Raw genomic sequence first — 27,986 nt, forward strand, 5'->3', positions numbered from 1 at the left:
ACAACTTGCTTTTTAAAAAGTCAACTTTGCTGAGGTATAATGTACATGCACTTAAATGCACTCATTTTAACTATACGGTTTGAGTTCTGCCAAATGTGGATAATCATAAGACCACCACAACAATTAAGCTTTAGAATATTTTTATCACTCCAAAATGTTCCCCTGTGCCCTTTCCAGTCAATTTCCTCCCAAACCCCAGCCTTAGGCAACTGCTTTCTTTCATTATCAATTAAACTTATATTTTCTAGAGTCTCATATAAATGGGATGATATGGTGTTTTTTGTCTGGCTTCTTTCACTCAGCATATTATTTTCAAGATTCATTTTATATTGTCACATATATCTGCAGACTAACTTACTCTTAAATGTTAAAATAATGGATTGGTAATTTGGTTACATGAAAATAAAGTTCTGTATAGCAAAACACAACCAATTCAAAAATCAAATAACAAACAGGACATATTTGCAAAACATACTACAAAGGGTTACTTTTGTCAATATGTAAAGAGTTCTACAGAGCAATACAAAAAAGTGGTAACAACAAAAAAATGAGCAAACGATATTGTTCAAACGGAAAGGAAGTGTAAATGGCTTTTCATTAGGGGAGGACAAAGCCCAATGTCACTGATAAGAGACATGTAAGTTAAAATTATCGTAAGATACATCACTTCAAATTCTGAAATATCAAAAATTTAGGTAACGGGGTTGGTGGAAGTATAAAAGAGGCCCTTTCATTTATTGCATATATTGCATGGTCTCCTTGAGCAATTCCACTCCTAAGATTTATCCCAGATACATCCACATGTGCACAAAATGACAAATGTAACTATCCCCTGTGTTATGAAATTACAGAAAAGTTCTATCTTATTATAGCCATTCTTTTTTTATAAACAATACAACAATCATTTGGAACACTTGATGTTAAAACTCCCCCTTTGAAGTATCATTGCCTGGCCTTTCACTGACTCAAAGACTTATTATCTTATTTTTAATGGGTCTTTTTTTACAGTCCGGCCAGAAGGACTCATTTTGCTGACTCCCTTACTCTCCTAACACCCCCAGACACTCTTGTAAATACCCTTTATAGTGACAGCTGGAAGGTTTGCACCCACCCTAACCACCCCCCCCCAGACTGGAATCAACTACCCGCTGAGAGCTTCCAGGGCATTTGTAAAAAATTGGGAATAGCCTTAGAGGTTAAAATCTGGACTCTGGAGTTAGCAGGGCCCCAGCCGAGTTGCAGTGAGCAGAGTCTTCTGCTGGGGGAAGTATTTCTTATTGCTTCTTTTGGGCCATTTTTAGCAACTGCTGGGGGAAATATTTCTTTTTTAAATACATCTTTTTGCATTGATTTAAAAAAAATTTGAAACCTCTTTTATATTCTCCATATCTACTTAAAATTTTAATCTCAAATTCAAACTCTAATTATATTTTTTCTTTTTATAACTCCTCTTTTCCTCATCCACTGTCATTTGGTAGCCACCATATTACTGCGTATGATGCTTATATTTCTTCCATAATTTACTTACATCATTTGTCCATTTTTCTTTTAGGGTGCTCATATTTTTCTTATTACTTAAAAGACCTCTTTATATATTAAGAATATTACCCTTTTCTTAAAAGTTTAAAAAAACTTTAAATATATTTGATATGTTTATGCCTGTCTTTTCCTTCTCAAGATTGTCAGTTTGTGAACTCACTTTTCATTATTTGTTTTTTTCCCTGTGTATAACACTAAGTAAATTGTGCTCATGAAGAGGCCTAATACAGCACACATTTCTATGATAACGTGACTGAGTAAATGGTCTCCCTAACTCACGCCACTTTACTGACAGTGATGGCCTCACAAACCAAAGGTTAAACTCTCAAGTAAAGGAGTAAACAAAGGAATCATAGATCAGCCACTTGCCCAAACAGACATGTGGTGCTTTACAAGGCTGCCCAAAAGGAATTCTGATCTTCTAAAGCAGCTGTACCTTCTGCATATGTATTTCTGTAAGAGTAAGTCTATTACACTCTACCTAAAATTAATTGTCATCAAAGAAGAAGACCAAGTAGCACCAACAGATTATGGACACACTTTGGTGATATTGCGGATTCGGTTCTAGACCATCACAATAAAGCATCCCTCAAAGATGCTGTGAGCTCAGTTGCAGACTACCACATCAAAGCAAGTATTGCAGTAAAGTGAGTCCGAATCTCTTCTGCTGGTGGAGGGTCTTGCCTTCGGTTTGTAAAAAATGCAACCCTTGTGAAGTGCAATAAAGCAACACGCAAATTATGCCTGTATTTCTCATATGATGTCAATCTCCAAAAGACAGTGGCTGACTGGATGTCTCTGAACTACCTTAAAGCTAACTTGGCTAATGATGATATGGTAGTACTGGCTATCCTTTAATAATGCTTCCACTGTGACAGGACCTATCCTAACTGGTTACATTTATTGTGACTCATATCACTTCTACACTGGAAATCCGAAGCAAGACTGCTCTTGTAAAGTTTGATAAGTATAACCTGTTAGTATAGATTACGGAAGATGTCTTCCTCATGTCTGAAAGAATCATTAGACCTAATTACCTTATAGGGTTGTTATGAGAGTTGGAATTAGTATCTAGCCCAGTCTTGTATATACATGGCAGCTGCTTTTATTGGGTGTACTTTGTCATTTTTGCCACCATAAGCACCTTCAGTCCACTGTTTATCTCCACTCAGCTACAGGTCACATGTATCTGAAAAGAGATGTCTAGAAATTTGACTCATAGCCTAACATTTGATTCCTATCAGCTTTCTCTTTTCTTAGCGATAAGCGCCTTTTCTGATTGTATTTTATTTCCTTAAACACAGTAATTTTTCATTAATGGAAACTCATAGATGATGCATGCAAAAAAAGGTTTAACTCAGTTAATCAATGTTCCAAGGCTACCAGAGCAGAGAAAGCTAATAAATTCCTTCTGCCCGTCTCCACAGACACACCGCCACTGCTCTTTGAGGTCTCCTCCCTGGAAAACGCCTTTCAGATTGGAGGCCATCCTTGGCACTACATCATCACACCTAATAAGAAGAAACAGAAAGGAGTTTTCCATATTTGTGCCCTTAAAGACAATTCCTTGGTAAATCATAAGTGATCAGACTGTTTAGTAGCAAATTAGTGTCAAATTCTTTCTTTGCTACCTGTCTAAAGGTCCACATTCCTAAGAGTTACGTCTTTGTTTGTATTAATTTGTGATTAATGTATAGTACAGAAGAGTACAGAGAATGTAGCAAAGGCTTGTGTTACCTAGAATTTAAACATTAACATTTGAACATTTTTAGGGCACCAGAGATTGGTTAGGTTTTTTTTCTTACCAACCTCCCAGCAAGCAGTTCCCTGCCAAACATCTCTGAAGCTTCGTGGTGGGAAGCATTGATGAAATATGTTCAGGCTGCCTCTGAAATTGCTGCTGGAATGTGTTGTTGGTTCTGCTTTTTCATGCTTTGTTGCTATTTACTTTCCAGAACAGAACCAAATAGAACTCTGATGTTCAGAATGTACGCCATGAAACACTTTGAACTTTCAAGGCTATTCTTAAATTATTTATGGCAAAATAGAAAGAAATGGTACATGGTAAGACAATAGAAAATTTCTACCTGTTAAATCAATTTTTCTTCATTTAAAAAGTTATTTAGGCATTGATTTATCACTTAATAAACATTATTTAGGGTCCACTGTGTGCCAGACATGGCTGGGATACATTTCCTTCCCTCAGGCTGCTGAAAAGAAAGCAAATATGTAGATAAATTACGAATAGCTGTTGTCTGTTAAGTACAGTGATTCCGGTCAGTGCAAAAACGTGCGTGCACAGAGGAGGGGTTCCATCTTGTTTCGTATTGCTGATTCAATTTTGTTTATTTCTGGAATATCTTGATGTATCAAATGAACTTACTCTTCTGAGGCAGATTCAGTTTATTCCACACCCATCTTCTCCAGGATCTTCCTCAGTCCCTGCTGGACCCAACGGCTTTTAAAGTCACAGGTCACCTTTTACCATGCTGAAGATCAGCACAGTCTTGTGTTCATTTCTCTATTTCCCTTGATGTCATGGCCACCAGGGGACACTCTGTGTAGTGTGTTCTAGTTTTCTTTTTGTAAGAGCATTGTTCCCTTCTGATTTTTCAATTACGTATCACGTATGGCGACTCCTGGTTGGTCAGCCCAGTGATACGCTCTTCCACACAGACTCTCAAGGGCACTTTCCTGCCATGACGGGTCTGGTTTGATTGCTCTCCTCCCAGCCAGAGGACAGCCTTCAGCCAACAGGACCTCGATCTCACTTTTTACTTAACTCTTCCTTCCAGTCCAACCTTCCACAGTTCACATCCTGGATACTTAGTATATATTCTTATAGAAGAACTGAGAGTACATATCCTTTCGTGTGTGTGTGTGTGTGTGTGTGTATAAAATGGCCTTCAAAGTCCATATCAAGCGTGCCTGTCAAGCTCTCCTTCTGAAATAACTGATTATGATTATAACGTTTAGTCAAATCTGTATTTTAGCATAGTCATAAGAAATTTCCAAATCCAGGGGAGGTTTTGCCCCTTGTGCCGGATAGCTTTACTGCAGGGCCATAACGATGCGTATGCGCATTGCCTCTCCGCCTGTCCGTGGGGAGAGCAGGTAACCACAGAACACATGCGCCCAAACTGAAGAATCCAGAAAATGTTTCAGAGCCTTCTATTTAACTGGGTTTTAAAGTCTGCCATTTGAACAAATAATGCAAACTACAGTAAGTCGGTAATAATGCGGCTCAGTGTTTAACACAGAGGGGTATTGTTTCTTTCACGTTACAGACACTGTAATAAACGGAACGGTCTCCTAAAGAAAGACAGGCGCACTGTGTACGTGTTTTACAGCAGAGGAGCGTCTGAAGCCAGTGTCGTCATGGGCACGTTCATTTCAGTGGCGGCAGCCAAGATGTTTAATTGTGTTCATTTTCTTATAAAATGTAATAATGCCATTATTCCTATCAGGATATTTATTAAGTCCTGAAGAACTAAAGCTCATTCCCTAATTTGGTACCTAAAGTGTGTTAAATTCAATTGTTTAAGAAGCATGGCATAGGCAGCACTCGTGCTGGAGCCCCGGCCTGCTTCCCCAGCCTCGCGGCTGCACCTGTACAGTTCAGTTTGGTTTGGGCTGCTGCTCGTGTTTATGCACATGCGCGCTCTATGGCGTAACACTTACGTGCTTTCGATTTTGCTGTCTCTTCTTTCTAGCCATTTTCTGCTCATCATTTAAGGCTCTATTTCAGCCTTTTTTCTTCCTGAAATTCTGCTCGCCTGGATGGAGGCTTGACAGTATCCTGTGTGTGGCTCGGTCACTTTGTCCCCCACGCTGCCTCACTGCTGTCTGTTCATTTTCTGCCTCCCCTCTCGATTATGAGTTTCTTCCTGGCAAGGATTATGTCACAGCCATGTCGGTACAAACGCCTAGTGTAGTACCTCAAACACAGTGTGCTGTCAGTATATGCCAATGGAATAAATACATTCATGTTTCAAAACCTGTTCTATCAAATAGAAAGGATGGTAGCATTTCATTTTAAATTGGAGAAATTAAATAATTAGATGACTTGGATAAAGCAGTGAAGTCTGTGTATTCATGTTGGTATCAGTGCCCAGTACTCCTGTGTATGAGGTAAAACATTCATGTACATATGTGATTGCATATCATGCAGGTTTCTGTATCTTTATCTCAATGTCTAAATATATTACTGTGAAATAAACCTCTGTACTTGTCTTAAAGGCTAAGCAATATTGGACCATTTCTCAGCATTAGAGTTTAGTGTCTGACTTATCCAAGGAGATCGCATGACCTGTGCCTGAGATTCGGGGTTTGATTCCATGTTTATTTTCATAAACATGTCACCCCTCTGAGTGACAGTTTGCTTGGGATAGGGTGGTGAGGAAGGCGTAGGGGCTGCATGAGCGTAGTGATCATGACAGAGTTATACAATGGGAAGTGTGTGGACTTTGCAGTTGTGTCTGCTGTTTAGTAGGTACAAAACATTGAACAAATGATTTATACTCTCTGTTTTCTCATCCATACAATGTAGATAACAATATATGCTTTGAATGTTGTTAAGATCAAATGAAATAGTGGCTGAAAAGCATCTAAGGCAGGGCCTGATACAAGTTAGGTGTGTTTGAGATGTGGTAACTGAGTTATCATTTGTGACGTATAATGTATGGTACAGGGTAAGTCTTTGAAAATTCTGAATTTAAATGTTCTAGATTTCTCAAGTATGAGCATCCTGATTCAGCCCTCATACATGCCCCAGTTCAACTGGTTAATGTTTTCCCTTCCCTGTCCCTGACTGATCTGTCTCTGCTGATGGAGTTGAAAAAAATATTTTTTATTTTCCTTTAATCTTTGTTTTCAATATTTTCCCCCAACTTCAGGCAAAAAATGGGATCCAAGAAATGGATTGTTGTTCCCTAGAATCTGACTGGATCTATTTTCATCCTGATGCTTCTGGTAGAATAATACATGTTGGCCCAAATCAGGTCAAGTAAGTATTTTCATTAGTTATTTTAAAATTAAAAGCAGCTTTTGGTAGCATTTATTGGCATCTTAATTTTTTTCCAGCTAACTATTGAGCCAAGTATGGAAGTAATTAGCTGCTTGTAGGGTGCTTTCTCAGAGACTGACATCTAGAAAACCTAACTTTATTTATTTTAGCCTCATCGTTACTGCTTGTAAATATTACATTTGAGTAAGTTCTTTGATGGATGATATATAAGTGAAAGAAGATAACAGATTGGCTCATCCTTATCAGGTCTTAGTTCTCCAGGATTAATGAGAACAAAAAGGATTTGCCCTTGTTCTTCTTTCTTTAAAATATTTTATTTATTTATTTTTAGAGAGAGGAAAGGAGGAAGACAGGCAAGGAGAGAAACATCATTGTGTGGTTGCCTCTCACACACCCCCTACTGGGGACCTGACCTGCAACCCAAGCATGTGCCCTGACTGGGAATCGAACCGGTGACACTTTGGTTCGCAGGCCAGCACTCAGTCCACTGAACCACACCAGCCAGGGTGTGATTTGTCTTTGTTCTAAATGACAGCCTTACCACAGGAGAAGTAGCAGATTGTTTGTCGTAAACCTTGTTTTGCTTTGTTTACTCCCATCTTCCAAGAGTTAGCCTGTCCTCCTCAGAAACACTCTTCACTTGACTTCCCTGACACCACAGTTTTCCTCTCTCTGTGACCTGTCTGTATTAGTGTACTTTCATGCTCTCCTGCTCCGACTTTAATGGCAGATGGACCCTCTCCCCTTGTCACTTGTTTTCTTCCAGGATTCTATATTCTCTTGGCTTCAAAGATCACAATATTTCAAATTTTTTATCCCAGCCCAAACCTCTCCCCTAAGATAATGCTAGAAATTTGGAATCATTCTTGGCACTTTCTTACCTCCTTGTCTTTTATCAATGTTCATATACTTAAACAGTCACATGCATATTTTCTCTCTCTCTACCTCTCTCTGTCACTCACACACCATATATCCTGTCCATGCTGTTTATTCTGTCATTAAATATTTCTTAAATCTGCCCCTTTCTGTCCTTGGCCACTGTCCCATCTCGGTCAGACCATTCTCATCACTAGCCTGGGCTATAATAATTTAATAGTGTACTCCAAAAATCCACTTTTGCACTATCTAAGTCTATTTTTTTTTCTCAGCAGCTAAGAGTGATTTTTACAAATGTTAACAAACACAAAAAACTAACCATGTGAATTCTGCTTTAACCTTTTCACAACTTCTTACTGCTCTTGGCATGGTCTGAAAGACCCTCCCTCCAACTCAGTTTACTTCAGTCATGCTCTCTGTTCACAAAGCTAAGGACCCGTTTCCTCTGTTAGGAGTCTTTTTCCCTTAGCTACTTTCCTACCTAATTCTATTCATATTTAATGCCCCAGCTTAAATGTCCCTTTTTCAGCGACCTTTCCCGATACCCTTGTTAGATGACCTCACCCGTCATATTTGCATTGCACCCACTATGTAGTCTTCCTCTGTAGCCCTTACAGCAACTTCAATTAATTATTTGTGTGCATATCTGGTTAAATATCTAGCTTTGGAATCATAAGCTCCATAAGGGAAAGAGTCTGGTTTTCTGATGCCTATAATCCCAGCACTGAGCACAGTGCTTAGCAAGACTAGGTGCTCAGTAAGTGTCTGTTGAATGAGAAGGGCGGTGTTTGCCTTTATTCCTTCTGCTTCCTGTTAACTAGTCTACTCTGGATTGAGCATAAGGAGGACAACTGGACTTAATGAAATAAGATTATGAACTTTTATTAAAAGTCTTAAAAACTGTGGTTCAGCTTTAGTAAACCTCACTTTTAATGTTTGTTGCCACCCATCTTTTAATATTAGTTTCAGTTTAAGAAAATAAAGTCCACAAAGAGTGTGTGCCCTTTTGCCAGGTTTTAAAAGATAGGCATTTTGACCCAGCTTTTCCGCTACTGGGATTATACCCTAAGAACCCTGAAACACCAATCCAAAAGAACCTATGCACCCCAATGTTCATAGCAGCACAATTCACAATAGCCAAGTACTGGAAGCAACCTAAGTGCCCATCAGCAAACGAGTGGATCCAAAAACTATGGTACATTTACACAATGGAATTCTACACAGCAGAGAGAAAGAAGGAGCTTATACTTTTTGCAATGGCATGGAGGGAACTGGAGAGCATTATGCTAAGTGAAATAAGCCAGACGGTGAGGGACAAATACCATATGATCTCACCTTTAACTGGAACATAATCAACAAAAGAAAAAAACAAAATATAACCAGAGACATTAAAATTAAGAACATTGTAACAATAGCCAGAGGGGAGTGGGGAGGGGATAGTGGGGAGAGGGGTCTATAGGAGCTACTATAAAGGACACAAGGACAAAATCAAGGGGGAGGGTAGAGGTGAGGGAGGGAGGTGGGACTGGCTGGGGTGGGGTGGAGGGATGGGGAGAAAATTCAGATAATTGTAACTGAATAAAAATAAATTAATTAATTTTTAAAAAAGAGAAAAAAGGTATTTTAAAATATTGTCACTAAGAATTGAGTAATTCAAAATTAATCTGATTTCTTTGTCTCTGGCAAACTCTAAGGCCTCTGACTCTTCTGGCCACAGTAGCTGCTACTCCCTGCTGTTCCCTTTGCCTGCATTTGAGACTTTAAACTTTGAGAACATTGTGCTTTTGAAGCTCGTTAGTGCTGTGAACAGATTTGTGTGGGCGATGAACAAATTATTTTTTCTTGATCCAGGGAGACCATTTGCACTCAGAAAACCCAAATCTGTAAATACAACCCTAAGAAAAAAGGAAAGTATTAAGTCAGTTGCAGTTTTTAAACATTATTCATGAAAACTCTTAGGTTAGCCTTAGTTGCTTATCCAGCCTGTTTTATAGTTAACTCCAAGTGGTGCTCATTGATATCTCGTTCTGTCTTCAGAAATAAAAATGCAAATATTTACAGGCATACCTCAAAGATATTGCGTGTTTGGTTCCAGATCACAGCAATAACACAAGTATTGCAATAAAATGAGCCTTAATCTTTTTGCTGGTGGAAGGTCTTGCCTTCAGTTTGTAAGAAGTGCAACATCTGTGAAGCACAGGAAGGCGAAGAGCAATAAAACGAGGTATGCCTGTACTATAATGCCATCGTAAAAGCGGAAACATTAAAGACCTGTTGCAGGCTGGCAGCGATGAGGTTATTGGAAAGTTACTTTAATTAAGCCAGTTTGGAAGATCTCTTAAACCTGAGCACGCTACTTCATCGCCTACCTCAGCAGCACCTGTGGTCACAGATTCTACATTTTCCTGTTTAACAAAATCTCTGAATTTGAAAGAGTTTATAGACACCTAAGTGATTAGACGTTAATATTTCAGACCAATGAAAAGGAGAGGAGAACTAACCCAGTGTTGTTACTGTAATTTTCATTTGTTAAGTTTCATTTCAATAGTTCAACTTTAGCATTTTGATGGTGCATTGAAGTCTTAGGTTCTTAGAATCCTTTCTTCCCTTTTCAGAGTTTTAAAGCTAAAAGAAGTAGAAAATAATAGTGCCCAGCATCAGATCTCTGAAGATTTTGTCATTTTGGCCAACAGGGAGAACAAAGTAAGGAATACTTTAAAATCCTTTGTATATCGCTGTCCTTTTATGTAAGAATATGATAGTGCAAATGTGTTTGCCTTTTAGTGTGGTTGAAAAGAACAGCACAATCCTATAAAAGTCTGTTCATTTTGTCTACATGGGTAGCTGGTCTTAATCCCATGTACATAGGAGATTTGGAGAAGAGTTGAGTATATTGAGCTTATGTTTTGCTTATTTCTGTTTCCTTTCTGGGTTTCTCTTTAAGTTTTTACTGATTCATTGGGTTTAATTAATTGCACAAACTTAGAGTAACTAGAGGAAGATATAAATCTTTAAAAAGCACATACCATGCTTTAACTCCAGACAGTCTTTTTCCTTTAGCACATAAATTAAGAATATGAAGAAAAAAAGGAAATTTCCAAAGCATATCCACTCTATTTGCTGTACTATACTAATGCAGAATCAGAAGGGCAAATAAAGTAGCAAATCTATAAACTTTGTATTTATTTTTTGCCTATCTTAGTATTTTATCCATTAAAAACTTTACTGGTTTTACTAACTGGAAGATCAGAAATCTCATTCAGAATTTTACCAACTGAGAAAAGAAGTGTGGATGTTGGAGAAGGGTTGGTTAATTTTGCCAAGTTTGCTAATGTAATTTTGCAATTGACTGCATATTATAGGACTTGTCACATCTTTTTATTTCTTTCCATATGAAAGAATGAAAACTTACCCACTGTTACTGCTTCTGGACGGGTGGTAAAGAAGAAATTTAACCTTCTGGATGACGACCCAGAACAAGAGGTATTACTTTAGCCAGAGATAACAAACCAAGCTAGTGTGCACTTGCCCTATGGTTTTTAAATTACGCTACCCAGACCCTACGGTAGAGATCGGGAGTGAGCTCCATACAGGCTTGCTTGGTAGGATTGTGCGTGCTGTTTCAACCAGTGCATCCCCAGTATCCTCTCTTTTCAGATTGGAATCATAAAATCAAAATAAGATTTTATTTGCAGGAAGAATCATAGAACTGAAATAATTTGAAAACACCATTTACTTACTGATTTGTTTTGTTAATGTGCACAATTTCTAAGGAAATCTCTTAATAGAGAATTCTTGAGTTATATCCTGATGACTTTATGGCTTTTGCCTTATTTTTTACCTACTAGGCATGGATATGTTTGTTAATGTTCGGGGGCCTTGGAAGGAGGGTATTAAGTATAGTAAGTCAGTTTGGCCTTGGGCCTCACATAGCACTTCTAGTCACTGAGCCAATTAGTTTTTATCCTTTTCTTTTCAAGAGGCATTGGAAGGACTTTTGAAATCAACTCAGTTATCATGCTTCAGATATATAACCATTGCATAAATACTAAATCCATTTAGACCATAAAACTATATCGTTTGTGTGACTCTTTCCAGGTAGAAATATTAGAGTAGTCTTCTAAGGGTAGTTTTTGAAAAAAAAAATTTAAGTATATTTTATTATGTTATTACAGTTGTCCCATTTCTTTTCTCTCTTTTTCCTCCTCTGCCCTGCACCCCCCTCCCTCCAGCATTCTCCCCGCCCTTAGTTCAGATCCATGGGTTGTACATATAAGTTCTTTGGCTTCTCCATTTCCCATACTATTCTTAACCTCCCTGTCTATTTTGTACCTACCACTTATGCTTCTTATTCTCTGTACCTACCACCCCACCTTTTCCCTCCCCCTCCCTGCTGGTAAGCTTCCACATGATCTCCATTTCTGTGATTCGGTTCCTGTTCTAGTTGTTTGCTTAGTTTGTTTTTATTTTTTAGGTTCAGTTGTTGATAGCTGTGAGTTTGTTGTCATTTTCTGTTCATATTTTTTATCTTCTTTTTCTTAGATAAGCCCCTTTAACATTTCATATAATAAGGGCTTGGTGATGATGAACTCCTTTAAATTTACCTTATCTGGGAAGGACTTTATCTTCCCTTCCATTCTAAATGATAGCTTTGCTGAACAGAGTAATCTTGGATGTAGGTCCTTGCCTTTCATGACTCGGAATACTTCTTTCCAGTCTCTTCTTGCCTGTAAGGTTTCTTTTGAGAAATCAGCTGATAGTCTTATGGGAACTCCTTTGTAGGTAACTGTCTCCTTTTTTTCTTGCTGCTTTTGGTGGGTGGGTGGGATTGTGTACATTCTAGGACCATGTGGGTCCCTCCAACGGACTCTACTGTGAGACTGGCAGTTTCTCCTGTCACCGCAACCCCTACCGATTTTTACAGCCAGAGATTTTGAGGCTTTATTTCCCCATGCTGGAACCCTGATTGTGTGGTCTGTCTCGCTCCCCAGTTGTTCCTTCTGATTTATCCGCATGCAAACGTGGGACCACCCAGTCCAGCAGCTGCAGTTTCAACTGCCCGGTCCACAAGCTGCTGCCTTGCCACACATCCTTTCCACCCCAGATGCCGGTCTCCGCTCCTCCTACCAGTCTGGATGAATGTTTCTTTAATTCCTTAGTTGTCAGATTTTCATACAGTTCGATTTTCTGGCAGTTCTGGTTGTTTTTGTTTTTAAATCAGTTGTCCTTCTTTGGGTTGTGTGAGTCTGCTAAGCATACCTATCTATGCTTCCATCTTGGCTGGAAGTCCAGTTTTTGAAAATTTAAAAAAATAGGTTGGAGGTGGCCTAGTACGAGGCTTCAAAAAAAGAAAATATGTATATTTATGAACCACAGAAATCTGTTGAGAGCAAAGCAGAAAGCTCCTTACCCTGTATATAAAACTATGCTCAAGAAAGACATAACTAAAATTACCAAAAGTTTGCAAGAATAATTAAGGGGGGGGGGAGGTAGTAGCAAAAAGAGAGAGATTCTATATTATGAGATGAGAAAACAAAAACTTTTAGCCTGTAAAAGAAAAGTTGGAAAGGGTTGTGGCTAAAATCTATAAAATCACTGATGCCCATATAGGAAGTCACCTTTTGAAGTTTGACCAAGTTTAGATTAAGGCAAAATCATAAGTGAAAAGGAACCACAGGTAATATTTTTATACCATAGGTGGTAAAGGCAGAAACTACACATGGATTAGAAAGCAGTTTGACCAGATGTACATGAAGGAGTGGCATTTGGTGATTACGAGAAATCTGCGGTGCCACCAGGGTGTGTCTATCTGGGGGGCACCCCGGGAGGCTCTTGGAACCCCAGGTTTTCTTCCCTGAGTTCTGGAATTAGGTGTTTCTCCCTTAAGTCTTTACCACCATCAATCTAACTAACATCTCTACTGACACTCCTGTTTTGTGGGATGGATTTCAGTTCTTAATATTCTCCCTCAAGTATAAGCAGCAGTTTTTTGCTTTCTTTAGGGAACCAAGAAGGGTTAAAAAAAAAAAGATGGCAAATAGAGTCATAAATAATGTCTTATAGGCTATCAGTTCTTCTTAAAATGACTTCTTTTTTTCTGTTGTAAGAACCTTCCTAGCAGAGTGGGCAGTCTTCAGGTATCTGGGAACCAGTGAGCACACATGTCAGAGACAGCAGTTGAATACCTGTTTTAAATTTGGAGAAACTCCATCACGATAAAGAATTTCAGTTATAGTTTGGCTGAGATCTACATAGACTTGGTTCTGTTTGTCAGAATCTGTAGGATACTGCTTAAGTCTTGAAAATCCTGAGACTGGTGTTTTAGGCCAAAAGTAGAGTCACATTTCTCCCTACATTCCCACCCATTCATTCTTTTTTCTACATATTTTCATAAGTAACAGTGTAGTTAGACTACAAATGTAGGGGTAATTTAACTGAATAACCAGATTTGTCCCTCTTTTCCTCTGTCTTATCCGTCTGTTCCCCCAAGACTTTCAAAATTGTGGACTATGAAGATGAGTTGGATTTGCTTTCTGTGGTAGCTGTTACCCAAATAGATGCTGAAGGGAAAGCTCACCTGGATTTCCACTGTAATGAATATGGAACTTTACTGAAAAGCATTCCACTAGTAGAGTCCTGGGATGTGGTGAGTAGAGTTCATGGAATACAAAGTAGTACGAGTTCTCTTTACAGGTGGCATTTATTGAAACAGATGCACTATGTTTGTGTCAGTCCCAGCTCACCTGGAGCAGTGGCCGCCTGGAGGAGGTTATTGGACTACATGCAGGGCAAAATGAGTACTGTGTAAGACTTCCTTCTCTTGGGACGACAGGATGTTGCCTGACCAGTGGCCTTAAAGATAAAGCCTTATGGCTTTCTCCTGAGACATGCCATTTATTTCCTTACCATAGTCTTCAGTTTTCTCTCATTTTAAAAGTTTGGTAACATTTTAAAAAATTAAAGTATACTTACTGTATTGAACCCCCACAGTTATTTAATACAGGTCCTATCTCAGTATGTAGGGTTCCCAGGCCCTCTTGGAAGCATTTGTCTACTCTTCTGAGTATTATAGAATATAAAAGTTATAGGGAATAGTAGACATTATTTTGTCCAAGTCTTGTTTTATTCATGGAAAATCTGAGAGGTCTAGCAATGTGCCCACAGTCACGTGGTGAAACAGTTGCAGGGTTGGCAATGGAATCTGGGCGTTCAGATCCCTAAGTCCAGGGCTCTTTTCACTCTCAGCATTTCGTGTCATGCTTTTCTCACAAGTGACCTGCACATCCACGAGTACTGAAAAATAAGCCATTTCTGGCAACTATTTTGCCCCTAGGTGTATCTTGGCAGATCCCTAGCATAGGTGCTGTGACGTTTTAGTGACACAGGAGTGAATATGGTCATATGAAGAGCCTCCGTTTGGCTGTGTTTTCATTGCAGACATACAGCCATGAAGTCTATTTTGACAGAGACTTGGTACTGCACATAGAACAGAAACCCAGCAGGGTCTTCAGCTGCTATGTCTACCAGATGGTGTGCGCCCCTGGGGAAGAAGAAGAAACCACAAACAGAAGTTGAAAAAAAGAGCGAGATCATTTTAAATTTTCAGATGTAATGGATGAGACTCGTAGCCATACACCCCAGCAACTGTGTCCAGTCCTCCTTTATATTACCCACACATCAAGTTCTCCAGTGTTTTCCAGAAAAGATGTTGTAATGACTTCAGATGACTGGGACTTCTTTTTTAAACTCTGCCATACAGGGTAGTGAGAACTTCATCTTATGTAAAGGATTTCTAGAATGCTCTCTCAAGAAGCCTGGCATTTTAGAGCTTTTAGCTAGGTGGTGATGTAAATGTAAAATGTATTTCAATCAGGTGTTTAATATGGCTTTTGAAGGGTAGTATGGAATTGTGATTGCTAAGACTAAGAAGGAAAGACAAAAAGAAAGAGAAAAAAGATAAAGAAAGAAATCCTGTGTCCTCTATACCAAACTTTGCTTAGGGATGAGCAATGAGATATGGAATGTGAAAGCATACTTTTGAACCAAAAATGTGTCATCACAGGTTTTTTTAAGTCTTATATATGTGTCTATGTTTATATTTGTACAGATTATTTTTTCTTCCATGGTTTTATTCTCTTGCTTGATGTTTCCTTTGATTATTTGTGTTTCTATCATAGACTAATATAAAAGGTTCCAAGCAAACTATAAGTGAAATTTTTTCCAATATGTAGCTCGTTTAGCTGTTAATTATTAAAAATATTATACTCATTTCACCATTTTGTTTATTTGATGTATCTTCCAATGGTGCTTGGGCAATGTTTTCATACCTGTACCATGAGCTAAAGGTACTCTGGGTAGCACGGACCCCCTGTAGAAGAGCAGGTAGTTCGGGAGTAGTCTGGGAACTGACTACGTAGCTAGAAAAAACTTTTGGCTTTATCGTAGTTGTGAAATGAGTGTTTTTTCCTTCTTTGTTAGAATTGATCCAAATATGATCCTTGAACTCAGATAATCATTCTTCAGAATGTTAAATAAAAGCAACCTAAGTAAAAGGAGAAAATATTTCTTGGTGCTTTCTGTTTGAGAAATCCAATTGCTTGCAACACACATGTTCAGCACATTCCGCTGAGTCGGCTTCAAATGAGTAACTAGTAAAAATAGAAGGGGAGAAAGCAGCAGTAAAAATCATTGCTCATTCGAATTTAAGGGTAAAAATAGGGGATTTTAGCTTTGATGATTTCCATTAAAATCCTTCCATTTTTCCTTCAGTTTTGGCTTGATCTCAAGTTAAGAATCATGTGAATTCTGCCCTGTTCTGCCCTTGAAGTTTGCCGGTAAATTTCAAGCTTATTGTAACCAACAGGGCTGAGGAGAGAACAGGTATTAGGTATTCTAAAAGTCAAGAAATTAGTAGCAGAGTCCATAAATTTAAAAGAAATAGAAGGAACAAGCCTAAAGCCATCTTTTGTGCAACAAAAAAGGAGATTGGTAACATTTTAGAATAAGAGAAAACATTTATATGTGGGCTAAAAATTTAATCTGTGTATTATAACCAGTGATTACTCCGAGTGCAAGATGATAAAACTATCTTCGTATATTAAATTCGAATACTTTTATAGCCACTAATTGAAAAATTCATTCTAGTTTTATGCATATTTAATTATACTATTTAATTCAATATTTGAAGCTTTCAGAGCATTTTAGAGACATGATGTGATTACATAGCAGTTGAATAGTTTCAATGTGCTAGATATAACCCCAAACCCAGGACCATTAGACACTAAGCAAATGGTCCTGCCCAGTTAATTTAAATCTTGAAAAAGAGGGAATAGATTAAAAATACCAGAGAGAAGAAAGAAAGCAGTGTTGTGTGGGTTTCAAAGCAGATGTATAAAGCCTACTCTTTGTTTCCAAGAATGTTTCGGGAAAGGATGTCCTAAGACTGGAATCCAGTAAGATTTTTTCAAAAAGAGGTTTATTGAGTTTCTCCTTGTCCTGTAAGTTATTTCCTTCTTTTGATGAAATGCTAGAAAGGAAGTCATCTACTCGGAAAGGCATCCGAGAACGAGATCCCAGACTGCTTTGTTCCTGAGGGGTGTGTGGGCGTGTGCTTCTAGTCTAATCCGATCTGACCACTGCGAAACTCCTAATGTCTCACCACTGCCAAAATCAAACTCGACCAGGATCTAAATGTCGTATGCGCCTGGCAGGAAAAGTGCGTAGTGTGAAAACAGTAGGAAATTGTGGGCCATGTGACAAACGGGAGGGCTATGCCCCCGTTGAAAGGACAAGGGCAACTGCTACTACTTAGTTGCAGGCAATTGCAATGTTGCATGGGAATGTGGGCTGCATGAGGGTTAACAGGATGGTTGATAAAAAGATGGCAAAAGATACAGAAGATAGCAAAGAATATGGGCAATTTACAGATAACACACATACCAGGAGACATTATAATGCTTCCCAGAAAAGAAGGGGCTCTACAGCTCCCCCCAGTGGCAGACAGCTGCTTGTTCTGTCACCTGCCAGGCCTGAGACTGTCCTTGGGGATGGAGGGAAGTTGTGGTTTAGAGCCTCCTGCCCCACCTTAACCCTCCTCGCTACCTGACTGTGTTAGAGGCCTTCCCTGTGTGCCGCCTACTTAACAGGTGCCAGCGCCAGGCATACAACATTACGGGGTAACATTTCTGAGTGTTTGATGCAAGACTAGGTGAAGCAGAGTAGCTTCTTTCAGCAGCTCTAGATGGTAAGCTGTAAGAGGTGTATTTCTTCATTTACTTCTTTATCTAAGGTTCTGTATTTGCACCATGTCGATGCAGCACGATTATCGTTCTTTGACTTTCTAAAGCATTTCTCTCAACACCGGGAGAAAACAAAACAAACCTTATCACAGTTACTATTTGAACTACCTAGTGAGGAGATGTTGTCCTACTTAAACAAATGAAGGTGCTCCACATTCTTCCACCAACTGAACGTCTTGAGTCTTGTACCTACTGTTTTTTAAATGGTAGGTTATATTTATTGAGAGCTTTCTACCTACCAGTCATTGTGATACAAGTAAAATGAATTGTTTCAACGTTCAACATAACCATGTGAGGTGTGAAGTACATCACACAGGTTTTTAACATTTGTGTGTGTGTGATAATAGTTAAGATAACTCAAAACTCCGCTTGAATTATTCTTTTTCAAACGTGGGATACATTGCTCAGCGAATGCTGTTTCCTTTAACGGAGACCAACACTGGAGAACAAGCCTGGGCTGCTAAGGGTGGACACCAGACTGTTCCACATGGCTAATGGGGCAGGATGGAACGGCACCAGCGAAGAGGCTCCAGGAAACACCTAATAAAAGAATATGACCATGTTCTTTAAAGGCTGAGTTCATGTTATGTCTAAATCAGTGAAATTTCTGCTCTAAAATGGAAGCATATTAGATAAGTTTTATCCTTTCCCCAATGACTATATTGGAGCCCAATGTGGTTTTAATTTATATTTCTTTATTAACTAATGATGATAAGCACATTCTCATGTTTTTATCTTCCATGTGTAAATTTTACACTTTACTTACAAATTCATTGAGGTAGAATGGACATACAATAAACTATAGATATTTAAAGTGTACAACAGTTTGATGTTTTGATATGTATACATACATAAATCCATCACCACAATCAAGGTAATTAACGTCCATCACCCCAAAGAGTTTTCCTGTGCTCCTTCATAATCCCTCCTTCCCGCCTCTCCCCACTTTCTAAGACAACCAACCACTAATCTGTTTCTGTCACTTTAGGTTACTTTGATTTTTCTAGAATATTATATAAATAGAATCACACAACAAGTAGTCTTTTTGGCTTCTTTCACTAAATATGGTTATTTTGAGATGCATTTGTGTTGCATATATCAATAGTTCGCTTCTATTCCTTAGTAATACTGCACTGTTTGTGTATAATCACAATTTAATACATTTACCTGTTGATGTCTATTTGTTTTGTTTCCATTTTTTGGGCCACCACAAATAAAGCTCCTGTGCATATTTGCAGACAATTTGTAGGGACATATGCGGTATTTATGCTTGGTAAAAACCAGGGGAAATGGCTGGGTCATATGTTAGGTATATACTTAACTTTTTTAAGTTTCCTAATTATTTCCCCCAAATGGCTGTACCATTCTATATTCCCATCATCAGTATAGAGAGTTCCAAGTGCCCCCAAATCCTTGCCAACACTTGGTTTGGTCAATCTTTTTTATTTTAGAAATTTAGTTTAGGTTTTACATTAAGATTCATAATGAGTTTTTGTTATTTTTTTGTGTGGTGCAAGGCATGGATCAAAGGGGGGTTTTTTCTTTTGTTTTTTTTGTTGTTGTTGTTTTGTTTTGTTTTTTGATTATGGCCATCCAATGCATAAGGATAGCATTCAGTCTCACCATTAAGTACGATATTAGCTGTAGGTTGTTCATAGAAGCCCTTTATCAATTTGAGGAAGTTCCCTCCTAATCCTAGTTTTCTGAGTTTTTATTGAATGTAGATGTTGGAGTCTGTCACATTCTTTTTCTGCATCTATTGAGATGATCATGTGTTTTTTCTATTTCAGACTGTTAATGTGGTAAGTTATATTGATTGGTTTTTCAATGTAAAACCAACCTTGAATTCTTGGGATAAACCCATAGGAGACCTCCAAATTTCCAACTATATTTCAAGTCGGGCAATTTCTGCAGTTCCACTTACATTGTATGAAACATAATTCATAAAATTTACCATCACATCTGTACTGCGGTACACATTAATAGATTCAAGTTCATTACATTTACAAGATGACTTCCTGCCTTTACGAATAATTTCCAGACATTTATGGACCCTTTGCCAGAGGCTTCATCTTCATATAAACGGAAGTTAGCAAGTTAGGATTTATGACCTTGCAGGAACTCTGGGCATGTTGCCAGCCTCTTCCCCTCTTATCTCAGTCCACAGGGTTCAGATGCTAAATTATACCTGACGGAGAAAAGTCAGTTCATATCTGCATGACCCCAGTTACTTCTTTGAATCCATTTTAGTTTAATATACTTTAAAACCTTGAACCACCATGGAAGTGGCCACACAGTTAACTAAATTCATAAAGATACAATTAGTGAAGGGATTCATATTGAGGCCACTTTACCTGCTCATTTATCAATTGATTTCTCAAATGAAATTTTCAGAAATAATTTACCAATAGTTCTTTACCAATTCTTTTACCAATAAAAGTTTAACGGCTCAACTAAGTATGTTTGATTTTCTCTTAGAAGGGTATTTGCTCAGGCAGACAATCGTTTCTGAATCCTATTTTATTCTATAGCCAGTCCTTCTCTTTTATTTTTTTTCTCTTTTTTTTTTATTGTTGTTCACGTACAGTTATCTCCATTTTCCTCCCACCTTTTAAACACCACTTTTTTTCTTTGAAAATCACAAGCTTCAAGGGCACAGCTTTTCAGGTTCTGCCTGTAAGAGCAACAAGACTGGCTAAAGCATGGTTAAAGAATTACAGTTTAAAAGTCATTCTAACACTTAATTTTCCTGTCTGTAATCTGTCCTTCTCTCTTCAGAGAGCAAAACCAGTGAGACATAAAGCACTTCCCAGCCCCAACCTTTCCTACTTCTGAAACCTAAATTATTACACAATGTCTGCTCGAACATACACTGACTGACAGTCTCGTGTAAACTTCAAGCGGTCCTTGGGCCCACCGCCTCCTCTAACATAGCATCACAAACGTTCCATTCCTGAGTTTGTCTTCGTCTCCCCCATGAGCTGGACTCCTGACCCAGTGGTTTCCATTTGAGTTTCTGCCGGAAAGTCTTGGGCGCCTCTGCCACTTTGGCTAGAGTTGGAGTGATCATATAATTTATTGTCCAAACAGACTCTTTAGATAGTGAAGAACACTACTAATCATGCCTGGAAAATAGGCATAAACCAAGCCTCTTCTAAGCATGGTCGTCTTACCCAGAGCTCATAGAAGTAACCAGGAAATTAGAAATCTTCGTATTTACATATTATAATTTCTTTTTGATTAGTATGCCAATTTCATGTAATCAAGGAGGCAATGACTGAATCCACTGAAATAATTTCTTATTTTCACTCACAAACCTTTTATAGTCTCCTCGCCACACGTGATCCTACTGCTATCCTGGTATTCCAGGGTATTTCTCTGGCCATTTACCTATGTCTCCCTCTAAATAACCCAGCCGTTTTAAGGTCTGGGGGGTTTTGTGTTAGGTCCACTTCCGACATCATTCTGTATTATCAAACAAAAATGCTATGAATGGTGGGAAGGTGGCAACAGAAAGAGTTAGGATAGGAAAGCTTCTGTAAGAGAAAAACATGGAAGTGTACAGAGATGATCCCCAAACTGCAGTGGGCCACAAAGCATGCCAGAGGGCAGGCTGTACAGCTGGTGCTGATACCACTTGTGCCGGGTGAGGCTCACTTTCTCCTTGTCACGGGGAACTCTATACTTTCCCGATTCTACATACTCCGACTCTGGTCTGCTTGTTGACAGGCACAACTAGTACAAAGCAATCCCAGTGTATTCTTCAAATTTGACTGTGAGACAAGGTAAAAATCAGTGGCCCAGGTATCACATCCCTCAGCAGGCCAAGATTTCATACCTGTCTGGGGTCCATCTCTACATGAGGACAATGTTGCCAGGTCTTGTGATTTTTTAAAATAGTAGAAATCTTAGTTTGTGTTAATATTCCAATTTTTATTTTAAAAAAATATTCTAAATTTTAAATGATGGTCCTTAATTCTGATTCGAAAACACTGTATAAGCCAAGTGAAATTAATCTGCAGGTCAGGGCTGCTCTCACGCTCGCACGTGGGAACGATCTCTGCAGGAGCCAATAGTGTTCGCGCCTAAACCTCTTTCTGCCAGTTGTGTGTGTTACTGTATTCATATAATTTATTACATTAATCCATGAAATGTGAGCATTTTTTAGAAGAAAAGTTTGATTTTTTTTCCTGTTAAAAAGATTCAGTGCTTTGGGAAGACTTGCTACAATTAGGTCTCTAAAAATTGCTGTCAGATAAGGAGTAGACAAAACAGCTGTGAAAAGATTGAGAGATGACTTAGCCTTGGGTTCCCTGCAAAACAGCCTGAAGCAAAGGCTTATGTGCTACTTCTTTGATAAGGAGTGAAATCTCAGCAGGAGTGAGGAGCAGGAGGAATGAAGCAGATCCAGGAGGAAACGCCCAACCAACTGAATCACACCCGTCAGAGCTCCTTTTTAATTAACTTTTAAAATTAACTGACCAATCTCAATAATGTCTGATAATACAGCTTCTTTAATCTTTCTAAATATTGAAGCCTTATTGATTTTTTTAATAGTTCTTTGATTTTAATAATCGGGTGATCTATTGATTTTTTTCATAGTAACTTTATTGGGCCCTGGCTGGTGTGGTTCAGTGGATTGAATGCCAGCCTTGGAACCAAGGGTCACCAGTTCAATCCCCTGTCAGGGCATGTGCCTGGGTTGTAGGCTGGGTACCCAGTAGGGGGTGTGCAAGAGGCAACTACATATTGATGTTCCTCTCTCTCCCTCCATTCCCTCTGTCTAAAAATAAATAAAATCTTAAAAAACATAATAATAATAACTATTCTGGGCTATAACTTACCACAAAATTCACCCATTTAAAGTGTACAATTTAGTATTTTTACTATATCCTCAGATTGTGCAACCGTCACCCCAAAGAGAAAGCCTGTACACATTAGTAATCAGTTCATCCGCCCTTCCCCCAATCCCTGGCAACCATAAATCTTTTTGTCTCTGGATTTGCCTGTTCTGGACATTTTGTGTAAATGGAATCACGCAGAATGTAGACTCCTGTGTCTTACTTCTTTCACTCAGCATGTTTACAAATATCACCCATGCTGTAGCATGTACTAGTACTTTATTACTTTGTATGGCCAAATAATATTTCATTGTTTAGATGTAACACATTTTGTTTGTCCTTTCATCTTTTGATTTCTTTATAGATTTTGGATACAAGTCCCTTATAAGGAATATAATTTGCAAATATTTTCTCTCATTCTGTAAGTGATCTTTTCTTTTTATTGATGGTGTCCTTTGAAACACCATCAATAAGTTTTTAATTCTGATGAAGTTCAATTTTTCTACCTCTTTTTTTAATATATTTTATTGATTATGCTATTACAGTTGTCCCATTTCCCCCCTTCATTCCCCTCCGCCCTGCATACCCCCTCCCACTCACATTCCCCCCTTTAGTTCAGATCCATGGATCATACATGTAAGTTCTTTGGCTTCTGTATTTCCTACACTATTCTTAACCTCCCCCTGTTTATTTTCTACCTACCATTTATGCTACTTATTCTCTGTATATTTTCTTCCCCTCACCCCCTCCCACTCCTCCACTAATAACCCTCCATGTGGTCTCCATTTCTGAGATTCTGTTCCTGTTCTAGTTGTTTGCTTAGTTGTTTTTTTTTTTTTTTTTTTAGGTTTGGTTGTTAATAACTGTGAGTTTGTTGCCATTTTACTGTTTATATTTTTTATCTTCTTTTTCTTAGATAAGTCCCTTTAACATTTCTTATAATAAGGGTTGGGTGATGATGAATTTCTTTAACTTGACCTTATCTGGGAAGCACTTTATCTTCCCTTCTGTTCTAAATGATAGCTTTGCTGGATAGAGCAATCTTGGATGTAGGTCCTTGCCTTTCATGACTTGGAATACTTCTTGCCAGCTCCTTCTTGCCTGTAAGGTCTCTTTTGAGAAATCAGCTGACAGTCTTATGGGAACTCCTTTGTAGGTAGCTGTCTCCTTTTCTCTTTCTGCTTCTAAGATTCTCTCCTTATCTTTAATCTTGTGTAATGTAATTATGATGTGCCTTGGTGTGTTCCTCCTTGAGTCCAACTTCTTTGGGACACTCTGAGCTTCCTGGACTTCCTGGAAGTCTATTTCCTTTGCCAGACTGGGGAAGTTCTCCTTCATTATTTGTTCAAATAAGTTTTCAATTTTTTCTTCTTCCTCTTTTCCTTCTGGCACCCCTATAATTCGGATGTTGGAACATTTAAAGATGTCCTGGAAGTTCCTAAGCCTCTCCTCATTTTTTTGAATTCTTGGTTCTTCATTTGTTCTGGTTGAATGGTTATTTCATCCTTCTTCTCCAAACTGTTGATTTGAGTCCCGGTTTCCTTCCCATCACTGTTGGTTCCCTGTATATTTTCCTTTATTTCACTTTTTATAGCCTTCACTTTTTCCTCTAATTTGCAACCATATTCAACCAATTCTGTGAGCATCCTGATTACCAGTGTTTTGAACTGTGCATCCGATAGATTGGCTATTGCTTAGTTGTATTTTTTTCTGGAGCTTTGATCTGTTCTTCCATTTGGGCCATTTTTTTTTTTTTTTTTGTCTCAGTGCACCCCTTACATTGTAAGGGGCAGAGCCTTAGGTGTTCTCCAGGGTAGGGTAACCCATGTCACTGCCTTGTGATGCTGTATGTGGGGATGGGGCCCGAGAGGGAACAGTGCTCTGCTCTTTGCCAGCTTTCAGTCACTTCCCCGGCTACCCACAATCAAATGGGGCCTTTCTGCTGCTGATTCGTGGGTGAGTGGCTTGTGTACATTCTAGGACCCTGTGGATCTCTCCAGTGAACTCTCCTGTGAGGCTGGGAGTTTCTCCCGCTGCCGCCCAACCCCTACAAGTGTTTGCAGTCAGAGGCTTTGATGCTTTATTTCCCCGCACTGGAACCCTGGACTGCGAGGTCTATCTCACTCCCTAGTAGTTCCTCCCAGTTTATCTGCATGCAAATGTGGGACCACCCAGTCTGCAAGCTGCCGCCTTGCTGCAAGTTCTCTCCACCTGGCTGCCCCTCTCCACTGTTCCTACCCATCTGGATGAATGTTTCTTCTTTAACTCCTTGGTTGTCGGACTTCCATACAGTTTCATTTTCTGACAGTTCTGGTTGTTTTTGTTTTTAAATTTGTTGTTGTCCTTCTTTTGGTTGTGCGAGGAGGCACAGTGTGTCTACCTAGGCCTCCATCTTGGCCAGAGGTCCCAATTTTTCTACTTTTATTTTGTTGCTTATGTTTTTGTTATATCTACTAAACAATTGCCTAGTCCAAGGTCATAAAGATTTCCTACCATGTTTTATTCTAAGAGCTTTTGGTTAACTTCCATTTATATTGGTTATTTTAATCTGTAATATTGGAAAGAGTGGAATTTAATGTTAACACTACTTACTTTCTTACTCCTTATTCCTCCTTCTAATATTCAGGAAAGCAAGTAGCAGTTTGATTCTAAGTTTATTCACAAGTGCGAGCGTGGGAACTGCCCTGGGAGGGGGAGCAATGAGAGCTCTGGGGGTGTTGTGGGGACCCCATTCCCACAAAGAAACAAGCCCCAGCCCCTGGCCTCACGTGGAGCTGCAGGAGTGAGATTTCATCTACTCCTAAGAGAAAATGTGGGGGAAACACTAAGGTGCTGCCAACACACCAGTGCAGGGGGTTTCTATCCCATAATTCTTTAGTGTGCTTTCCCGAAGTTCAGATTCTCGCATGTTCCTGTAGTGAGTGAATACACACTCCATAACCCAGTAAAATTAATGCCAATTGTTAATCCAATTATTTTATAGATTGACTATAATAGGTGACAGCAAAATAGTGGCTGTGTTATAAGCTTGTATGACTTTTTGAGCAGTTATTAAATTTTTCCATCTTAGAATCTGTACCAGAATTTAATATGTAAACATTGATAACATTCTACATGTAGTCCTAAAAAAAAAAACAAAAAAAAACTCTTAGCAAACTATGGATAGAGGAAATATTTAATTTGTTAAAGGGCATCTATGGGGAAAAAAAATTACCAGAAACATAATACTTAATGGTGAAATGTTAAAATTGTTTACTCTGAAATCAGGAATATATTGGAAGTCCTAGCCAATACAAGAAGGCAAAAAAAAAAAAAAAAAAAAGAATAACAAGTTTAAAGATAGAGGAAATAATAAAATTGAATTATTTGAATTCTTAGAAAATAAAATCTACAGATTAGTAATAGAATTATTAGGTGAGTTTAACAAGGACTTCAATATACACATTTTGGGGGTACACAATTTAGCCCATAAATATGGGGTTAGACGTTAAAGAGCTAAGTACAATCCTCTGAAAGAACTACCGGTTTTCAGTCTGAGGAAATGAAGACTTCGCAACTCTCAATTAAAAGCTCTGACCCAACTCAACCCCTGCTTGGGTTGCGGTGATAATCAATCTGCTTAACTGAGGAAAGGGGGACCCACCATTAATGGGAGACATCAGCAGGAACCACCTTCTCTTACACACAAGGTCTGTCGTATAATAAAAGATGGTTAGACCTGTAAAGCAGCACGAAAAAAATGACTGATGACTAAGAGAAAGTACTAGCAATAGAAGACCGGCAGATACTTTCTTTGTCAGAAAGCATTGTTATAGTAGAGACTCCAGCCAAATCAAGTCCTCCATTTAGTGGCTTTTATGACTGTACACAAGCAAAGAAAGCTTTCATGGTGTCACAGGAGGGGAGCCAGGAGGTTACTAGAACCTCGTTTTAGCATTTTAGACTTACGTAATCATCTTAGCACATCTTAAATGCACATTTATTACCTGGACATGGGAACAAGGAGTTGGAGGAGTTTCTGTTTTGTTGTAGCTTGGAATACAGCTGTACCTGGACTTGGCCTGGGTAATTGCAGTGATCTGGGATGCACTGATTCCTCTAGTTGCTGAATCCTTGAGAGTTAACTTGCCTACCATGTAGGGGAAGACACTGAGGGAACTGCCCTAACCAATGATGGCCATGGGTAGATGTCCAGCGAGCAGACAGAACCTGGTATCTAAAAGCTATGGCCACAAACAGCAGTTTAAAAGACCGAGTCAGCAATAGGAAGATGCAACCTGGGGTAACTTAAAACTTCTCTGAGCTACCAGTTATGGTTGTTCAGATGCACTGCACAACCCTAGATGGTACCATTTACACAGACGGTATGTCCCAACAGGTGCACCGAGCCCAGACATTGAGAATGCAGGACAAATAAATACATGGTTTTCCAATAGGTATAGGGAAACAGTTGGCACACAGAAAGTCTGCCAACAGTTAGGAATCCAGAGGCAGGATTCTAGCCTAAGAAGATAGACCATGAAGAATATACTTTTATCTTCAACAAAAAACAGAATTTAACAATTTGTCACCTTGGGATGTCATCAAGGGTTGATTCAGCAAGTGGGGCTGACCACCTTCCCTTGAATTTCACGTCCTCTGGATTCTTGCTCCTGCCATAGGAATGGCGGTCCAGTGGTCCACTGCTCTGCCATTAAAACAAGTGTGGACAAAAATACCTTATTTTGATTTTTCTCGATAGAGTAGAAAATAAGCTGGAAGGTTTACAAAAAAGAAATATTTAAAGAAACCTAAAAATGAACTATCTCTAGCCAGGAAATACTTATGACTGTGTCAAATAGGGCTTGATCAGAGGAGTGGAACCACTGTGAGTGATACAGAGGGATTTGTATAGAGACCAGACTGCACAGAGTTGTGGGAGCTGGTTGTGCAGTTTATGAAAGTCCGGAGTGAGGCCTAAGGTCAGCAGGCAGCAGGTAAGAAGGGAACATGCATGAGAAATAGGAGGGAGTGGGAACAGGATGGGCTAAAACCAGTAAGATGGGCCTGGAACATGCAACTGCTTCTCACTGCTTCCAAACACCCAGGTTCAGCGATCTGGAAGACTTCGAGATGTCACGGGTTTCACCACAGAACTGCATTTCACCTGGGCTAAGATTTGGAGGAAGTGAAGGAGGAGATCTGGTAGGAACTGGATCCGTTAGGCCCAGATACTATCCCAGGAAGAACCAACGGGGTTGCTGCAGGCCTGGATGCCGGCCCCTCTAACAAGACAAGCCAGCTGATCCATGACAACAGCCAGACTGCAACAGCGCCTGACCTACACCAGCCTCCCAAACATGAGCACGACGGCGGACTCATTTCCTTCTTCCAAATCTCACACAAACTTTTTTTTTTTTTTTATGG

At 39.0% G+C, this 27,986-nt stretch overlaps 1 protein-coding gene across 3 annotated transcripts in view; it reads left to right on the forward strand.

Moving 5' to 3' along the window:
* The window catches only part of DCAF17 (DDB1 and CUL4 associated factor 17), a 33,577-nt gene extending 15,055 nt beyond the window's left edge, over positions 1 to 18,522 (forward strand). For all 3 annotated transcript variants that reach the window (XM_024561506.3, XM_045196264.2, XM_045196265.2), the window contains 6 exons: positions 2,967 to 3,109; positions 6,435 to 6,544; positions 10,057 to 10,144; positions 10,841 to 10,924; positions 13,932 to 14,087; positions 14,879 to 18,522. In XM_024561506.3, coding sequence (XP_024417274.2) covers positions 2,967 to 3,109; positions 6,435 to 6,544; positions 10,057 to 10,144; positions 10,841 to 10,924; positions 13,932 to 14,087; positions 14,879 to 15,016 — 719 coding nt within the window. In that variant the 3' untranslated portion in view covers positions 15,017 to 18,522. The remainder of the gene's footprint in view (positions 1 to 2,966; positions 3,110 to 6,434; positions 6,545 to 10,056; positions 10,145 to 10,840; positions 10,925 to 13,931; positions 14,088 to 14,878) is intronic.
* The last annotated feature ends 9,464 nt before the right edge of the window (positions 18,523 to 27,986 follow it).

The sequence above is a fragment of the Desmodus rotundus genome, chromosome 2, assembly GCF_022682495.2.
Source record: "Desmodus rotundus isolate HL8 chromosome 2, HLdesRot8A.1, whole genome shotgun sequence".
Lineage (NCBI taxonomy): Eukaryota > Metazoa > Chordata > Mammalia > Chiroptera > Phyllostomidae > Desmodus > Desmodus rotundus.